Source organism: Alosa sapidissima, chromosome 14 (genome assembly GCF_018492685.1).
Source record: "Alosa sapidissima isolate fAloSap1 chromosome 14, fAloSap1.pri, whole genome shotgun sequence".
Classification (NCBI taxonomy): Eukaryota; Metazoa; Chordata; class Actinopteri; order Clupeiformes; family Clupeidae; genus Alosa; species Alosa sapidissima.
In genome coordinates, this window is record NC_055970.1 from 34,756,878 (window position 1) to 34,776,498 (window position 19,621).

Genomic DNA, 19,621 nt, shown 5'->3' on the forward strand with positions numbered 1-19,621 from the left:
CATTGAACAGGGGCCGTGCTTGTGCTGTAATGGAAACCTTTTTGCTTAGCCAAGTAGCCTAAATTGAGTTATTGTTTAATTATGCATGATTTAGTTTTTATTAAATTCGTAGGTGATTCATGAGCTTGAGAGTGATTGTTGGAGACCCATGTACGTGAAAAACTAGGAAAATGACTTTTCTTTGCCAACAGTATTAATCCAACCAACAATATAATAAAATATTAAGAAGAGTTGTTATTTCATTAAGTTAAATTGAAACAATGTCTTCTAGTGCTGGTGGACTGATAGCCCTACTGGTAGGCATTACCACGTCTTGTATTTGGGAACCGGCCTTTATTTGTCCGGCTATAAATCTGGCTTTCACTTACTTATAAAATACAAGTCTTACCCAACGATTTTGTTCTAAGACATTTATTTCAAACATAATTTCAAGACAGATATTGTCTACTTCAGTTACCTTGGTGCATAAATCCCAGAGAGTAGGCTACCACACCCCAGAGTGATAGGCCTACCAGCGTTCTTCATGTTTAGTGTGGGGTCCTAAACAAGCTGAGAATTTAGCGGTGTTATGTCTGCCTGTCACAGACGTGAGGAGTTCTTTGAAGCTTGAGGTAAGGAGAATCGCAATGAATCCAGCAAAAAAAACAAAAATGCATCAACAAACGTAGTAAGTTGATATATTGTACATCATTGGCCCAAGTAGTGTGAAATAAATCTAAAAAATAAATAAATAAAAGTTTAGTTATGAAACGTCTGGCACACGGCACAAGAAGGTGGGCCTTACAGTTCTTCACAGGTAGTTACTTTCACTATTGACTGACAATGGGTTATCATCAAAACATAGCCTGGAAAAAGCAACTTACTTTAATAATGTTCGAATGACTGAATAAAACAACGTTTATCCTGCAGAGGAGTCGCTTACATCTTGTGACAGTGCGTCTTCAGCTGTGCTCTTGCCCAGGGGTTCCCAAAGGGGGGGTCGCGGGACGGCGAGGGGTGGGTCGCGAAATGATTTCCATAAATCAAATAAATTTGGAAAAAATAAAATTCAGAAAAATTATGACTGGATAAGATCACCATTCACTGTAACCACCGCAAGTCATCTGTCAGCCGGCATGGAGGACGCACTGGTTGAGCTGTCATGTGACCGCACTTTAAAGACAGATTTTGGGCTTTTCTCAATACAAAGTACGCTAAAGAACGGTCTCCCGTTCTTGAAAGTTCGAACTTGAAAAGTTAAGATCGTGAGTCCAGACTCTGGAGAACGCGAGGACACAGGACGCTCAATTTGCAGTTTGAGACAGCAGCGTTCTTGCCAACGGCAGCTTCTCTCGGAACAGCTCGGGAGTCTAGTCATTTACCTATTGCTCTATTGGTCTACCCAGTATTTCTGACATTTACAATAAAATATATAATTCACCAGCTTGTTTAAGTTTGTTTCTCATTGAATTTTTTTATTAAATATTAATAAGAATATATGCACTTGCCGATGGCGGGAACAACGTTTGAAGTTCGCAGTTTAAGTGACAGTTATGATTAACGTTAGTTGTGAAGCCTGTAGCCTACCGTTTATAGCCTAAACATGGATCGGATTGTAGCAGCAATTATGATAGGTAGGCCTATTATGTATCAATGCTGCCATTTCTCTTATGTGAGTGTCACGGCTGAGCTGACGTAATGCATTGTGGAATCTTCAATCCACCAAGTCACCACCCGATGCATCCTTGCTAAAACCAACGATTCGAGAACACTTCCGGGAATGTTACAGAGGGTCCCCGTTAAAAATTGACACTTCATTCACGATAAATGTGATTCATGTAAGTACAACTGCAGCCGCTTGGGGGCAGCATAGTCCGCTGTGGCGTTCAACGGTCGAACAGGACGGCGCATTCGACAGCAAGGGCTGTGATTGGCCGAGTTTTCAGCGCGTTTCTCTGTTTTTAGCAGCCCCTGCAACATGCTAATCCACTGTAGCCTAAGCTTTGTACATAATGTTAAACATAGTTTTGGATTCAGTGGCAAGATTCCTTGATTGTACAGTGCCTGTCTCTCAGTAATGTTTTAAAATGAGAGCTTCGTCAGCTGGCAGTAGGCTACTTTGTCGGTAGTCATGAGAAGTTCGCTTGCTAACAGAACATAAAAATGCTGCCCAGAAACCTTGTGAATAGTTCTGACACTAACGAGGTTGAAATATAGCCTTTGCCTACAGCATCTCCTTAACAGTAATGTTAACAAAATGACAGCATTCATATCCGGCCACTCAAGACTGTGCCGCAGCCGTGGGGCAGAAGACGCTTGGTGGCCGTCCACAACGTTATAAACTTAACCTAAATAGTCGGCTGCTGTAAGCTACAATCGGATTTTATTGTATACCCCTGTTGTCTCAATGATGATAACATCTCATTTCCGACTATATTTCAAAGTGTGCCGTTCATTTGCATTATTAACATAACATCGTATTTTGTCATTTTTGGCGAAGACATGCATTCCGTTAGGGATATTGAACATATTTAACATTCTCTAACCATCGTGATTTCGAATTGGTGCAGTTGTCAGCACAAAAACTCATTTTATTCTTTTGCTCTTTTGCATTGCTCTATGCTGTTTTATGGTGCTTTCTGCCTCTTGGTTGCGCACGCATGTTTTCGTGACGTTTCATAGAAATACATATATAATGAGCGCATAAAACGACTTGTTGAAGTTTTGGGACATTAATCTACATGTAGGCTACGTTAAGCTTTAAGGATGGTATGTCCTTAATTTATTTATATAGGCCTATTTAGGCTACTTGCGCAAACCCTGGATACTTTTATTGCCACACAACAATATTGGTGGTATTTGTTACATTAGCTTCAAAAGGCACCGCTTCAGAAAGCTGCACTGCTTGTGAAAGAAGGGGGTGGGGGAGGGGAGCTTGCAGCCAAGTGTCGGAAAAATGCATAGCCTACAACACAGAACCCGCTTCTCGCATTAGTCACTGACAGTAGACACGCTTCTAGCTAATGACTTTCACACATTTTGAATGATTTACAGTATGCCTAGACACATTAGCGCTCCACGTGTAGAGACTGTGCAGAATACAATGTGCGAATGATGCTCAATGATTTGCCAATAGCCTATAATAGTCTTCTGCTGGGTTGCATGTACTGTATAGCCTACAGTTTTACTGTACATTTTTTCAGCCTTTATTGGTTAAATGACCATTTTTATTACGAAAATATTTCTTAACTTTAAAAACTCAGTGTCTAAAACTCGGTGTCATTCAGACTCAACCCTCTTGACGTTTGGTGATTAATTGACAGCTGTTTTGGGACACGTTAAACTTTCTTTATAATGAGCGCTTAAAACGACTTGTTGTTTGGGACATTAAGCTACGTTAAGCTTTTTCACGTTAAGGATTGTATGTCCTTAATTTATTTATATATTTAGGCTACTTGCGCAAACCCTGGATACTTTTATTGCCACACAACAATATTGGTGGTATTTGTTACATTAGCTTCAAAAGGCACCGCTTCAGAAAGCTGCACTGCTTGTGAAAGAAGGGGATGGGGAGCTTGCAGCCAAGTGTCGGAAAAATGCATAGCCTACAACACAGAACCCGCTTCTTGCATTAGTCACTGACAGTAGACACGCTTCCAGCCTAATCAGCGCAGCTTGCAGCAGAGAAAGCTTGAGTAGCCGAGAGAGACGCCGAGAATGATCGGTTGAAAGCGGAGGTCAACAACCTCAAACGAGAGCTTCAACAACTCCGAGAGACCAGCCACTTGGAGAGCCACAGAGACATTTTACAGGAGATGAGAGCTGGAATCGGAGAACTTCAGGCGACGCTACGTGAGCAGAGAAGTTATTCGACGCCTGAGAGACCAATCCCCAGGTGCACCTCGACACCAGCTCCAGAAACGTCCTCCTTGCAGATGTCTCCATTGGCCCTCTCCATCACACTCAACGACAGCATCCAAGTTCCTAGTCAACACGCAGACGTGACCTTGCGTGATGTTGGTCCCGAAGACCACGCTAAGATTCACCAACAGAGCTACGGCCAAGTGGGCAGATACGGATGCCTGCTCTTCAGGTCCATCGTCACAGAGGAACACTATAAAGCCTGGAGCAAAACCACCAACTGGGATGGAGCGAAGGGCAAGCGAGCACTGCCGCAAAATGTGAAAAACGTTGTGGTCTCAACACTACAACGAAAGTTCCCTGCTATGGGGAGGAGTGAACTGAAGGACTGCATCAATAAGATCAACGAATTCCTCCGCACAACACGCAGATCTTCCCAGGGATTCAACGTGCTTTAAATTTAGACTGTAGAATGTAGAATGTAGACTGTTCATTATTTCAATAAATACGTTTTCTCTGAAGCACTTTCCCGACTTCGTCTTTCTATAGGCTAAGCATATCATGGAGATAGAGTAGAAAACTGGATTTAACTAAACAAATGTAACTAAGTAAACTGATTGTTTACTCTACAGTAGGCTATGTTCCCCCTCTCAGGCCGTACAATAGGCCTATTGAAAGTAGGCTAATGAGCTCAATAGACACGTTAGCGCTTCCATTAGGAAACTTTCGTTGCAGACTTTCACAACTGATTGTTTAGCCTACAGTAGCCTACTGTAGGCCTACTCTACAGTAGCCTAGGCTATAGGTTATGTTCCCCCTCTCAGGCTGTACAGTAGGCCTATTGAAAGTAGACTAATGAGCTTAGACACATTAGCGCTTCCAACCTAATGACTTTCACACATGAATGATTTACAGTAGACACATTAGCGCTCCACGCAGTGGCATAACTAGGCCTAGTAGGTGCAGCAAGTGCAGTCGCACCAGGGCCTGTGACCTCCGTCGCTACCCCCGCAATGCAATTGCTGGAAAATTCTATACCGGTCCTTTCTGACTACCTGCGTGCCTTTGACCAGGCCAAGGCTACAGCGCAGACACTCGCAAATAAATGGGGGTTCAGAGTACATTTGAAAATGTTAGAGCACGGAGAGTGAAGCGTCACTTTGACGAACTATCGGAAGATGAACGCTTAACCGACGCAGAGAGATACTTCAAAGTGCAGGTATTTAATGCAACTCTGGACATCATAATCAGTCAGCTCTCCCAAAGATGTGCAAGCATGCGGGAAACTTGTTATGTGTTTGAGTCTTTACGTCCTATGATCCTTCAACTCGCAGGTAATGATGAACTGCTTGAAAAGGCAGTACGTTTGTCAGACCATTATAGCATGGACATTGCACCGACATTCCCAACACAACTCCTCTCATTTAGGTCTTGCTTTAAAGCAGAGATTTCACAGAAGTCATCTATTTTTCAACTTGCCAAAAGGCTGGTGGTAGATTATGACAGTGTAACATCCACATTCGGGGAAGTGTGAACTGCTCTCATGTTGTTTCTACATTGCCTGTGACTGTGGCAACAGCTGAGCGATCTTTTTCCAAATGTTCAACAATTGCTGGTGTACAGGCTATAATCAATTAGCTAAATCATTTGTCCAGCTGTTTAAACATTTTTTCGTGTTACATTCAAACGCAAAAGGTGCTTTGATATCTTTTTTGTTTAAACGTCGGCAAGCAGGCATGCTGCAGTTGCAATGAATGAGGATAATTGGTTTTATCTGCGGTGTTATTTTTTGCATTTTGAATATGACTCGCTCCAGCACGTCTACTTTTTTGCACGGTGCTTTCTTAAAGGAGCTGCACCATTTTCATATTAGAATGTTTTGTCAAGTGTAAGCTTAAACTACCGTGATCAAATTAAGTTTCCGTGCCCCCGCTGAAAGTCTCTTATGCTCTTATGCGCTTATCGTTACACTATCAAATCTATAAGTAACCGTGACAAATAGGGTATAAGATATATAAACTCACGCTATTGTATTATCATATATGTTTGGTAATGGCTCAGCTTTCTCTGATTGTTCTACTGACGGAAACTGCATCATGGAAGCAGTAAGTCAAGTCGCATCAAAAATAGTAGTGGCAGAACTCCAAAGTGACACCTTGTGGTTGTTTGTGTCAACTGCAGTTTGTGCCATTTCTGCTGAGAAAATGGGGATCGTGATTCCTGAAGGAACCCGTCCAAACTTAACGGGGACCCACTGTATGCGTTCTTGAATAAATGCAAACTTGTGAATTAGAACAGTACTTCGGCGGTGATTGATGACGTTTCAGAACGATTTTCAAGATCATGAGAACACAAGTATAGAAAAGAACGCATATTGAGAAAAGCCCCTTAATTCCAAGACGCTTGCTGAGTTCTGGATTTCAGTCGAGAGGGAATATCCACAGCTTTCCAAGGCCGCGATGGACGTACTGACCCTGTTTGGCTCCACATGCCTGTGCGAAAAGACTTTCTCTGCACTGACATATATTAAAAACAAATACAGATTGCGTCTAAATGTGGAGGATGATCTCCGTGTGGCCGTCTCCACAATTAAACCAAGAATGGACTTGCTGTGTTCCATCCATCTCATTAGATGAGATTAACGCTGAAACATAGTTGCCAAAATGTAAATTTGCGCAGCAACAATATGTGTTTACAACAGTTTGTGGATATTACCCTGACTGAGATATTCTACTGTTAAAGCAACACCAAAGAGTTTTTTGTACATTAAAATATTGTTTCCAAAATCATCAACTTGCAACAGGGTGAACGACACTGCATTCTCGACCCTCTATCGGCTATAACCGCACTATGCAAGTTTGCCAGATCGGGTAGCGGATCTGTAGTTCGATGGAATGAGACATAAGAAACTACATATTTGACTTGCTTCTGATGTCGCAATACATCATATTTTCATAAAATCATGCAACATACTCCTTGTCTGTAGACATTATTTCCAAAGCCAGTGCTGGATAAACAAACAGCGTGCGTGCGACAGGAAAAGTCCTTTGGTGTTGCTTTAAAATGGAAATAGTAATGTTTCAAAGTTGCACTCATGTTACATGGATATTATTTTTTGACTAAGGTATTCTGCTTTTATCATATAGTAAAGTTGTGACACCGTCACATTAATTTAAGTGTTCCTTTACATTTATTATTGCACAGAACATTACATTACATTACATTACATTTGGCTGACGCTTTTTAACCAAAGCGACTAACAACATGGTAAACAGTAAGTTTTAGAACAATTCTCACAATTTTAGGACAGTTTAAAAAAACATTAGAGTACAGTAAGAATAAGTGCGTCGGTGAGTGCTGTTTGTAACAGTTACTTGTCAGTTTAAAACGGCTGGTGAGTGCTAGGATCAGTAAGACTTGTTGTAAGTGTTGCTATGAGAGTAGATGTTCTCTAAAGAGCTGGGTCTTCAGGAGTTTTTTGAAAGTGGAAAAGGATGTCCCTGCCCTTGTAGGAACTGGCAGTGTGTTCCACCAACGAGGAACAACAGATGAGAAAAGTTTGGATTGGCTTGAGCGTACCGGTGGTAGAGCTAAACGTCGTTCGTCAGAGGAGCGCAGCGGTCTGGAGGTAGTGTAAGTCTGTATGAGGGCATTCAAGTAGGTGGGAGCAGAGCCAGAGACTACTTTGTAGGCAAGCGTTAGAGACTTGAATTTGATGCGGGCCGCCATAGGTAGCCAGTGTAGCTGGATGAGCAGCGGGGTAACATGTGCCCTTTTGGGTTGGTTGTAGACCAGGCGCGCCGCCGCGTTCTGGATCATCTGAAGTGGTTTCACTGCGCAGGCTGGGAGACCTGTCAGGAGGGCATTGCAGTAGTCGAGTCGTGAGATGACTATTGCCTGAACCAGAAGTTGGGTAGCATCTTGAGTCAAGTAAGTCCTGATTTTCCGTATGTTGTAGAGTGCAAAACGGCATGACCGGGCGACTGAGGCAACATGATCTGAGAAGTTTAGTTGGTTGTCAAGAACAACTCCTAGATTTCTTGCAGTCCTGGTCGGTGAAACAGACAGGGAGTCAAATTTGATGTTGATGTCGTGGTGTATGGTAGGTTTAGCTGGGATGACATTACCTTGATTTCCTATAATGTTTATGTATGAGGAATGATTTTCATATGTATATCTGTGGTTTTGGTAAGAATGTGGGGTGTCTCTTTAAGGCCTCGGCCGCCCGCGATTGCTATGACCTTACTTAGGTGGGTGCGTCAGGTGTTTGAGGGGTCGGTGAAGAGATTCAGCAAGTGCAGGGGTGTTTGAATGCGTGGCGCCAGTATTGTTTGCTGCAGCTACATATAAAGCTAGTTCCCTTGGGTTTGAGAGCTCTTCAAACACGTCTTAAGAGACTGCTTTAATGGAGGAGAGGAGAGAACATTGTGCAACTGCATAGACTGTAACTCATACGCGCGTCTCCAGCAAGAGGACGTGCCCGGACCCCAAACTTCAACTTCGCGTGTTAACGTTGCCTGACGTTTAACGGATCTGGTGAGATCTATCTCGTTTGAGTATTTTTTGGCGTGGTATACCACTGAATCAGCGCTTGACCTTTTGCCTTTGTTGTTGTGGATTATTTATTTTTCGCTGTGCTCCGACAGAGGATTATTTTCGCGGCCTACCTGTTTCCTGGTTGGAATATCAAGACTATAGCGCGATCCTGGGAAAGACCTGAAGTTTTCGTTTAGTTTGGACTTTTAGTTTAATTTTGTGGACTGAGACAAAGGGGGGGGGAGATTCAAGTATTGTGTGGTTGCACGGGATAATTGGTGTAATAATAATATACTGCGCTAAGCGCGTCATTCAATTCAACTGTTTGGTGCGTCTTTTCTTGTTTGTTCAGCGCCGTCTGAATATTTGTTGGTTGCTGTGTGCTTTATTAAGGGCAGTATACCTGCTCTTATGCATATGTCTTTGTGTAATAAGGCAAAAAGTATTTGTGACAGTATTGAAGTGTTTTGTTATTGTCGATTACTACAGAGGGTCCCCGTTAAAAATTGACACTTCATTCACGATAATGGTGATTCACGCAGCTGGGTGACATGTAAGTACAACTGCAGCCGCTTGGGGGCAGCATAGTCCGCTGTGGCGTTCAACGGTTGAACTGGACGGCGCATTCGACAGCAAGGGCTGTGATTGGCCGAGTTTTCAGTGCGTTTCTCTGTTTTTAGCAGCCCCTGCAACATGCTAATCCACTGTAGCCTAAGCTTTGTACATAATGTTAAACATAGTTTTGGATTCAGTGGCAAGATTTCTTGATTGTATAGTGCCTGTCTCTCAGTAATGTTTTAAAATGAGAGCTTCGTCAGCTGGCAGTAGGCTACTTTGTCGGTAGTCATGAGAAGTTCGCTTGCTAACAGAACATAAAAATGCTGCCCAGAAACCTTGTGAATAGTTCTGACACTAACGAGGTTGAAATATAGCCTTTGCCTACAGCATCTCCTTAACAGTAAAGTTAACAAAATGACAGCATTCATATGACAAAGGAAAACGAATCCGGTCACTCAAGACTGTGCCGCAGCCGTGGGGCAGAAGACGCTTGGTGGCCGTCCACAACGTTATAAACTTAACCTAAATAGTCGGCTGCTGTAAGCTACAATCGGATTTTATTGTATACCCCTGTTGTCTCAATGATGATAACATCTCATTTCCGACTATATTTCAAAGTGTGCCGTTCATTTGCATTATTAACATAACATCGTATTTTGTCATTTTTGGCGAAGACATGCATTCCGTTAGGGATATTGAACATATTTAACATTCTCTAACCATCGTGATTTCGAATTGGTGCAGTTGTCAGCACAAAAACTCATTTTATTCTTTTGCTCTTTTGCATTGCTCTATGCTGTTCTATGGTGCTTTCTGCCTCTTGGTTGCGCACGCATGTTTTCGTGGCGTTTCATAGAAATCCATATATAATGAGCGCATAAAACGACTTGTTGACGTTTTGGGACATTAATCTACATGTAGGCTACGTTAAGCTTTAAGGATTGTATGTCCTTAATTTATTTATATAGGCCTATTTAGGCTACTTGCGCAAACCCTGGATACTTTTATTGCCACACAACAATATTGGTGGTATTTGTTACATTCGCTTCAAAAGGCACCGCTTCAGAAAGCTGCACTGCTTGTGAAAGAAGGGGGTGGGGGAGGGGAGCTTGCAGCCAAGTGTCGGAAAAATGCATAGCCTACAACACAGAACCCGCTTCTCGCATTAGTCACTGACAGTAGACACGCTTCCAGCCTAATGACTTTCACACATTTTGAATGATTTACAGCAGGGGTCTCAAACACCCGGCCCGCGGGCCAAATCCGGCCCGCGTCCTGCCCAATTCTGGCCCGCGACGTATGACAAAATAATAATGCAATCCGGCCCTTGAGGCTATTAATTGCGACAAACAACGATACTGCTTAAAATAGACGATAGATCCAGGTACGGTGACAAATCTCATTTGTAGGCCTACTCTACTCTTCAAACCCAAAATCGCTGCGCAAAGTTTTCAGGAAATACTTGTATTACACGCGAGAAACACAAAGACGTGCATATGTAATGACGCGGAAGCGATGCAGGCCATAGTGTTGCAGAAATTGAAGCAGAAATTAAGCAGAAATAGGCCTACACCAAATGTTGAAAAACGTTCACGTGTGATGAAGTCTTAGGTAAGCTATGTTATTCACCTATTCTAATTCTGAAGAAGAATATCCTTTTGGAGATTATGATCGATCGTCTATGACAGTGATAGTCGCGGTGCGTCTCTGAATGGAGGTGCGTGTATACAACGGTGTCCACTAAGCATACCATGCTTGTTTCGACCCTCTGCCCAACATAGCTTGGAAGTTGCAGTGGTAATCGTGGTAATAGTGTCCGTAATGGATGTGGTACAGACAGCAGGGCTAGTAGAAATAGGGCTCTAAAGAACTACAAAGTCACCCGCAATATGATGCGAACTTCTGGGTACTGCAGAAAATATTTCTTAACTTCAAAAACTCAGTGTCTAAAACTCGGTGTCATTCAGACTCAACCCTCTTGACGTTTGGTGATTAATTGACAGTTGTTTTGGGACACGTTAAACTTTCTTTATAATGAGCGCATAAAACGACTTGTTGTTTGGGACATTAAGCTACGTTAAGCTTTTTCACGTTAAGGATTGTATGTCCTTAATTTATTTATATATTTAGGCTACTTGCGCAAACCCTGGATACTTTTATTGCCACACAACAATATTGGTGGTATTTGTTACATTAGCTTCAAAAGGCACCGCTTCAGAAAGCTGCACTGCTTGTGAAAGAAGGGGGTGGGGGAGGGGAGCTTGCAGCCAAGTGTCGGAAAAATGCATAGCCTACAACACAGAACCCGCTTCTCGCATTAGTCACTGACAGTAGACACGCTTCCAGCCTAATGACTTTCACACATTTTGAATGTCTTTCTATAGGCTAAGCATATAATGGAGATAGAGTAGAAAACTGGATTTAACTAAACAAATGTAACTAAGTAAACTGATTGTTTACTCTACAGTAGGCTATGTTCCCCCTCTCAGGCTGTACAGTAGGCCTATTGAAAGTAGGCTAATGAGCTCAATAGACACGTTAGCGCTTCCATTAGGAAACTTTCGTTGCAGACTTTCACAACTGATTGTTTAGCCTACAGTAGCCTACTGTAGGCCTACTCTACAGTAGCCTAGGCTATAGGTTATGTTCCCCCTCTCAGGCTGTACAGTAGGCCTATTGAAAGTAGTCTAATGAGCTTAGACACATTAGCGCTTCCAGCCTAATGACTTTCACACATGAATGATTTACAGTAGACACATTAGCGCTCCACGCAGTGGCGTAACTAGGCCTAGTAGGTGCAGCAAGTGCAGTCGCACCAGGGCCTATGACCTCCGTCGCTACCCCCGCAATGCAATTGCTGGAAAATTCTATACCGGTCCTTTCTGACCAGGCCAAGGCTACAGCGCAGACACTCGCAAATAAATGGGGGTTCAGAGTACATTTGAAAATGTGAAGAGTGAAGCGTCACTTTGACGAACTATCGGAAGATAAACGCTTAACCGATGCAGAGAGATACTTAAAAGTGCAGGTATTTAATGCAACTCTGGACATCATAATCAGTCAGCTCTCCCAAAGATGTGCAAGCATGCGGGAAACTTGTTATGTGTTTGAGTCTTTACGTCCTATGATCCTTCAACTCGCCGGTGATGATGAACTGCTTGAAAAGGCAGTACGTTTGTCAGACCATTATAGCATGGACATTGCACCGACATTCCCAACACAACTCCTCTCATTTACCTCATAAAATAAATACCTCATTAGAAACAGGTATATTTCCAACTGCTTTTAAAACCGCTGTTGTGAAACCTTTACTTAAAAAGTCAAATCTTGACCATACCAATCTGAGCAACTACAGGCCTATATCAAATCTATCGTTTTTGGGCAAAGTACTTGAAAAAGTTGTTTGTAATCAGTTAAATACCTTCCTCAACGAAAACAGTATCCTTGAAAAATTCCAATCAGGTTTTAGATCAAATCACAGCACAGAAACGGCTCTAGTAAAAATAGTCAATGATCTTAGACTAGCTACCGACTCAAACAAAGTCTCAATCCTTATTCTTCTGGATTTGAGTGCGGCATTTGACACCATTGATCATAGCATCCTAATTCACCGCCTTGCGAAGTGGGTGGGTCTCTCTGATAATGCTCTAAACTGGTTTCAAACCTACATTACTGGCAGAGATTTTTATATCAGTCTAGGAGATCATGTATCTGAAAAACATGACTTGCCTTTTGGTGTGGCCCAGGGGAGCTGCCTTGGTCCCCTGCTATTTTCTCTATATATGCTTCCATTGGGAAACGTCATAAGTCAACATAATGTAAACTTCCACAGCTACGCAGATGATACCCAATTGTATCTTTCTGTTGAGCCAACTAACCCAGATGGCCTTTGCTCCCTCACTGCATGCCTAACCTCCATTAATCAGTGGATGAGCAAAAACTTTTTGAAACTAAATGATGACAAAACAGAGGTACTTCTGGTTGGACCAAAACTAAAGCGAGATATTATTCTTAGTAATCTGGGGAACTTGGCACACCAGGTCAAACCAAAAATAACAAGCCTCGGTGTCATCTTAGATGCAGAGTTAAGTTTTAAGCCCCATATCAGTAAAGTTACTCAGACAGCCTATTTCCACTTGAGAAACATTGCCAAAGTGCGGCCCTTTTTAACTCAACAAGATGCAGAAAAACTAATTCACGCCTTTATCACTAGCAGGTTAGACTACTGCAATGCACTTTTCACTGGTCTTCCCAAAAAACATCTAAAGAAATTGGCACTCATACAGAACTCTGCGGCTAGACTTTTAACTAAGACTAAGAAGAGAGAACACATCACCCCTGTGTTGGCTGAACTGCACTGGCTCCCTATTTCCTATAGAATTGATTTTAAGGTTATGTTAATTACTTACAAATCTCTGAATGGCATAGCACCTTCATATATCTCTGAGCTTTTAATATCTTATCAACCACAAAGGAAACTTAGATCATCCAATTCTAATCTTTTAATCGTACCCAAAGTGCTCCACAAACAAAGTGGAGAAGCTGCGTTTATCCATTATGCCCCCAAACTATGGAACACCCTGCCTCTGTACATCAAGCAGGCGAGTTCAGTAAATATTTTTAAAAAAGATCTGAAAACATACCTGTACAGGAAAGCTTTTAGTTAACTCATCTTATCCTGTAGACTACATTTTCAGATTATTCTACATCTGCTACTATTGGAGGGCGCAGCCAGCCAGAAGCAGATGGGCTCCCCCTATTAAGTCAGGTTCTGCTCAAGGTTTCTTCCTGGAATATGGGAGTTTTTCCTTGCCACAGTTGCCATATGGCGTGCTTGTGGGGGGTAAGAGGGTTAAGGCTGCCAGTCTTATGACGTCATTTTCTATATTTTTGATATGTTGCTGAGCATATCATAAACAGCAAAGAAAAGTGATTGATAATGACTGACTGACTACTATTGTGTTACATGCTTCAAATGTAAAGCACTTTGAGCTGCATTCTGTGTATGAAAGGTGCTATACAAATAAAGCTTTATTATTATTATTATTATTATTATTTAGGTCTTGCTTTAAAGCAGAGATTTCACAGTCATCTATTTTTCAACTTGCCAAAAGGCTGGTGGTAGATTATGACAGTGTAACATCCACATTCGGGGAAGTGTGTACTGCTCTCATGTTGTTTCTACATTGCCTGTGACTGTGGCAACAGCTGAGCGATCTTTTTCCAAATGTTCAACAATTGCTGGTGTACAGGCTATAATCAATTAGCTAAATCATTTGTCCAGCTGTTTAAACATTTTTTCGTGTTACATTCAAACGCAAAAGGTGCTTTGATATATTTTGTTTAAACGTCGGCAAGCAGGCATGCTGCGGTTGCAATGAATGAGGATAATTGGTTTTATCTGCGGTGTTATTTTTTGCATTTTGAATATGACTCGCTCCAGCACGTCTACTTTTTTGCACGGTGCTTTCTTAAAGGAGCTGCACCATCTTACAACAATTGCATCTACATTTTCATATTAGAATGTTTTGTCAAGTGTAAGCTTAAACTACCGTGATCAAATTAAGTTTCCGTGCCCCCGCTGAAAGTCTCTTATGCTCTTATCGTTACACTATCAAATCTATAAGTAACCGTGACAAATAGGGTATAAGATATATAAACTCACGCTATTGTATTATCATATATGTTTGGTAATGGCTCAGCTTTCTCTGATTGTTCTACTGACTTGGAAACTGCATCATGGAAGCAGTAAGTCAAGTCGCATCAAATATAGTAGTGGCAGAACTCCAAAGTGACACCTTGTGGTTGTTTGTGTCAACTGCCGTTTGTGCCATTTCTGCTGAGAAAATGGGGATCGTGATTCCTGAAGGAACCCGTCCAAACTTAACGGGGACCCACTGTACTTTCATTCCCAAGAATCCCTTGTGCGTTTATAGTAACACAGCTGTTTAAAAAGGACGTAAAGGGCTGATTGTTACAAAGTTCTATATGTAAAATCATAACAGGCTGCTCTGTTCTTTTGTGTTGTCGTTAAGCCCGTGTTTGGATAAGCCTAGTGCGTATGGCCGGTGCGCACATTTTATTTTATTTTTTGAGTCACATCCAGGGATAGTGGGGGTCGCCAGTCTCTGGCACGGTTATTTTGGGGGGTCGCGGGTTGAAAAGTTTGGGAACCCCTGCTCTTGCCTAATCACTTTTAATAGTCATTTACCAATTTTGCAAATAGATAGATAGATAGATAGATAGATACTTTATTGATCCCCAAGGGGAAATTAAAGGTCTTAGTAGCATACAGACATCACACTGAACATGCACTTACAGCAGAAATGGTAAATATAAGTATAAACTGAGGCAGCCGTGGTCTACTGGTTAGCACTTCGGACCTGTAACTGGAGGGTTGCCGGTTCGAACCCCGACCAGTAGGCACGGCTGAAGTGCCCTTGAGCAAGGCACCTAACCCCTCACTGCGCCAGGATTAGTGTGTGCTTCACCTCACTGTGTGTACACTGTGTGTTGTGTGTGTTTCACTAATTCACGGATTGGGATAAATGCAGAGACCAAATTTCCCTCACGGGATCAAAAAAGTATATATACTTATACTTAAACATATAACCAAACTCCACTGTACAATAGAGACAGTAGAAGATAAGAAAAACTAACAAAACTAAATACTAAATATAGCACCTCCGGGCCGCAACCCGTGACATTTCGGAATCCAACAAAGCCCTGACGCGGTGCGTTTGTGAAATGTACATATTTGATGCGTGTGCTATTTGTTTTTGTATTTAATTTTCTGGCACATATACTTGCTTGGCCAGGTAGGGGCGCAATGCAAGGCAGGCCCATGGGGTGTCATCATAATCATAATATATATTAACCTGAGAAATTTCAGATTATTCATTTTAAGCAAAGAACATTTCTGATACACTATTGGCCAGATGGTGGCGCTATATTAGGCATTTGAATTAGACATGTGAATATCATCACAATAATGATATCCAATATTTTGCAAAGTTTCAGATCAACCAATATAGGCATTACCAATTTCTGGCACATTTTCCTGCTTGGCCAGGTGGTGGAGCTATGCCAGGCAGGCCCATAGGGTCTCTGGATATCATCATAATTATAATATCTATTAACCTGAGAAGTTTCAGACCATTCATTCAAAGCATAGAACATTTCTGGCATATTTCCTGTTTGGCCAGATGGTGGCGCTATGCTAGGCATGTGAATTATATGTGTTAATATCATCACAATAATGATATCTTAAATTTTGTAAAGTTTCAGATTAATGAGTTGAGGTATTAACAATTTCTGGTACATGTCCTGCTTGGCCAGGTGGTGGCACTATGCCAGGCAGGCCCATTGGGTGTCTGGATATCATCATAATCATAATATCTATTCACCTGTTAAGTTTCAGACCATTCATTCAAACCAAAGAACATTTCTGGCACATTTCATGCTTGGCCAGATGGTGGCGCTATGCTAGCCATCTGAATGACACATGTTGGGTGTCTGGATATCATCATAATCATAATATCTATTCACCTGTTAAGTTTCAGACCATTCATTCAAACCAAAGAACATTTCTGGCACATTTCATGCTTGGCCAGATGGTGGCGCTATGCTAGCCATCTGAATGACACATGTGCATATCATCACAATAATGATTTCCAAAATTGTATACCTACTAGGTTTCAAATAAATCAGTTAAGGCATTGCCCATTCTGTCACACATTTCCTGTTTGGCAAGGTGGTGGCGCTATGCCAGGCAGGCCCATTGGGTGTCTGGATGTCATCATAATCATAATATCTATTAACCTGAGAAGATTCAGACCATTCATTCAATGCACTGTCACTTTATGACACATGTCCTGTTTATGTGGTGAGATATTAAAACCATAATATATTACAACATATCAAAAATCCCTTCACAATTTAACATCAGCAACATCTTGGCATAATGTGTGTCAAATTTCACATGAATCTGACAAACCGTCTAGGAGGAGTATGTTAAAATTGATCATGTGACATCAGTGTAATTGCCATTCTTTCTGTTGCCAGTTGGTGGCGCTATGCCAAACATGCATTATGGGCATGTGAATATCATCATTAACATGGTATTGAATGACCTGTGAAATTTAAAACATTTCAAGCCATGCATGGTGAATTATGAGACATTTATTGTTTGTCTGTGGAAGGGTATTAAAATTAATAACTTCGCCATTTCGTCAAATTACAACATAACAAAAAAAGCTTCACAATTTATAATCAGGAACATCTCGGCGTCATGTATACCAACTTTGACATGAATCGGATCAACCGTCTAGGAGGAGTACGTTAAAATTGATCATGTCCACAACGCACAAATTCTCAATTACCTCACTTCCTGTGGGCGTGGCTAATGGCATGTTAATACAAAAGTTGTTTGGTTTTGGGAGTTATATACACCCACCAAATTTGGTGAGTATCTAAAACTATATGCCAACCACAAGTCACAGTGACATAAGGGGGCGCTATGGAGTTCCTGGGCAACGCCCGGTGCCAAGCTTTTATCCCTGTCTATTCACTGTACCACTTGATGTGTGTGCCAAATTTCATGCGTTTTCACCCATGGGAAGCACCTCTTTTGGCATCACAATTCATCACATTTTAGTCCGCACAAAATCCCAAATACCTCACTTCCTGTTGGGCGTGGCTAATGCATTGTACATACGAAAGTTGTTCATCTTGGGGAGATACACACACCTACCGAATTTGGTGTGTCTAGCTGAAAGTATGTGCCAACCACTGGATCAATCACCTAAGGGGGCACTACTGAGTCACTGGGCCAAGCCTTTATGCCTGTGTAGCCAGTGTGATACCAGATGTGTGTGCCAAATTCCAAGACTTTTCATCCATGTTAACCACCTCAAAAATAGCAAAAAGGTGAACAAATAATGATAATAATAATCCTTTCAAAAACAATAGGGCTTCGCACCTCTCGGTGCGCAAGGCCGTCCCGGCCTCGCGCACCGTCGGTGCTCGGGCCCTAAATATACTACATAAATTAAATTAAAAAAATCCAGTGTGCTTGAGGGTAATCAAGCATGAGACGCTTGCAGTGACAGGGCCGGGACTGGCCTGTAGTTCTGTGTGCATGGTGAGGTGCTCAAGAGAGTGAGTGTCATGGTGAAGGTGCAAAAAGTAGTCCAACAGTAGTCCTGTAGTTCTGTGTGCATGGTAAGGTGTTCAAGAGAGTGAGTGTCATGGTGAAGGTGCAAAAAGTAGTGCAACAGTGCAAGAATAAGGTCTAGAGACCAGCATAAATAATATGGACAAATAAGAGAGTAAAGTATAATGTAGACAAGGTAATATAAGAAACTATGTCAGTGCAAGAATAGGTTGAGGTAATAGGGTTACAGCCATTCAGTATTGTAGCCGAAGCCATTGGTCATGTGTGCTAATATAGCATGAAAAACAGTGTAGCAGTAAAACAGTAGTAAAAACGCAATGCGTTTTAGGTTGTGTATGATAGCGGTTTTTAAACAATGCACTAGGCCACTCCTTAGATTGTTAATTACCACACTACCATTGTGAAAATGCCTTCCTGAAATACATTGCATTTGATAACATGAACATATCTTCTCCCTTTAGCAGTTACCAATAACATATACAATGCCTTTATTTGCAAATGAGAATGTCATCAAATGGAATTAGTTCAAAATAAATTTAGCTGACAAGTTTCCTGTACTTGCAGATGTAATTGGCTATGAGGGATATGAAATCTTGAAGTTGCATGATGCAGACCCTGCCCTGGGAGTGGAACTGAAGTTCACAGCAATGTCACCATGTCGCCGCTTCCTTGAAAGCTACGCATGTGGACTTCTGAGACAAGCCCTCCATCAGCATTCATCCAGGCTTCTAGTTCGCCCTGAAGATGTCAATATACAGATGCAGCTGAAAGCAGCAACTCACACACTGGACCACTGCTTGAATGACTTGGAATGCTGCCTTACATATATAAGCACATCGCAGGTACACAATTTCACAATATATTCTTAGTATGTATATAGTCCCTCTTAGTTCCTGTTATTACATTTAAATATCTGGCCAAGCCCAATGTGTTGTATTTATTGTATCGGAGAAAAATCATTTTGAATGGGTCATGCAGGGAGCCTACCTATTTTCTTTGTAATTGCCTCTATTACATTGTAAAACTACAATCTTAAGGTAGGCCTACTCAATCATAAGGTAAATCATAGCTGAAGAAGAAACGTTTTAGCTGCTCTGACAATTCAGTGCATACCACCACCAGCAGATGGTGGTGGTAATGCATTCCGTTTGCAAACTGCCAAAAAAAACTCACTGAAGAAGAACAGGCCAGCGAACCCTTCTTTTTCGGTGAGCTTTTTTTGGCAGTTCGCAAACGGAGTGCATTACCACCATCTGTTGGACTGAGGTCAAATGGCAAATGTATCCAGTAGCCTCGTTCTGGCCGCCGGGTGAATAAGACGAATAGAACTAGGGTCAGTGACTTGAATTTTATGCCAGGCCAGTTGAGCTCAATGAGCAGCGGGGTAACATGTGCCCTCTTTATAGTGAAAAGTCATTACGTTTCACAAAACGAGCAAATGAGCAAATGAAATTGAGGATAATTGTGTTAAATACATTTGAAATATCAACTCTTCATGATAACATTTATAAA

General features: G+C 41.7%; 1 protein-coding gene across 1 annotated transcript in view; it reads left to right on the forward strand.

Moving 5' to 3' along the window:
* tradd (tnfrsf1a-associated via death domain) overlaps positions 1-19,621 on the forward strand; it is a 55,780-nt gene that overhangs the window by 20,768 nt on the left and 15,391 nt on the right. The window contains exon 4 of the mRNA XM_042061070.1: positions 18,674-18,951. Within this exon, the coding sequence (XP_041917004.1) occupies positions 18,674-18,951 (278 nt within the window). The remainder of the gene's footprint in view (positions 1-18,673; positions 18,952-19,621) is intronic.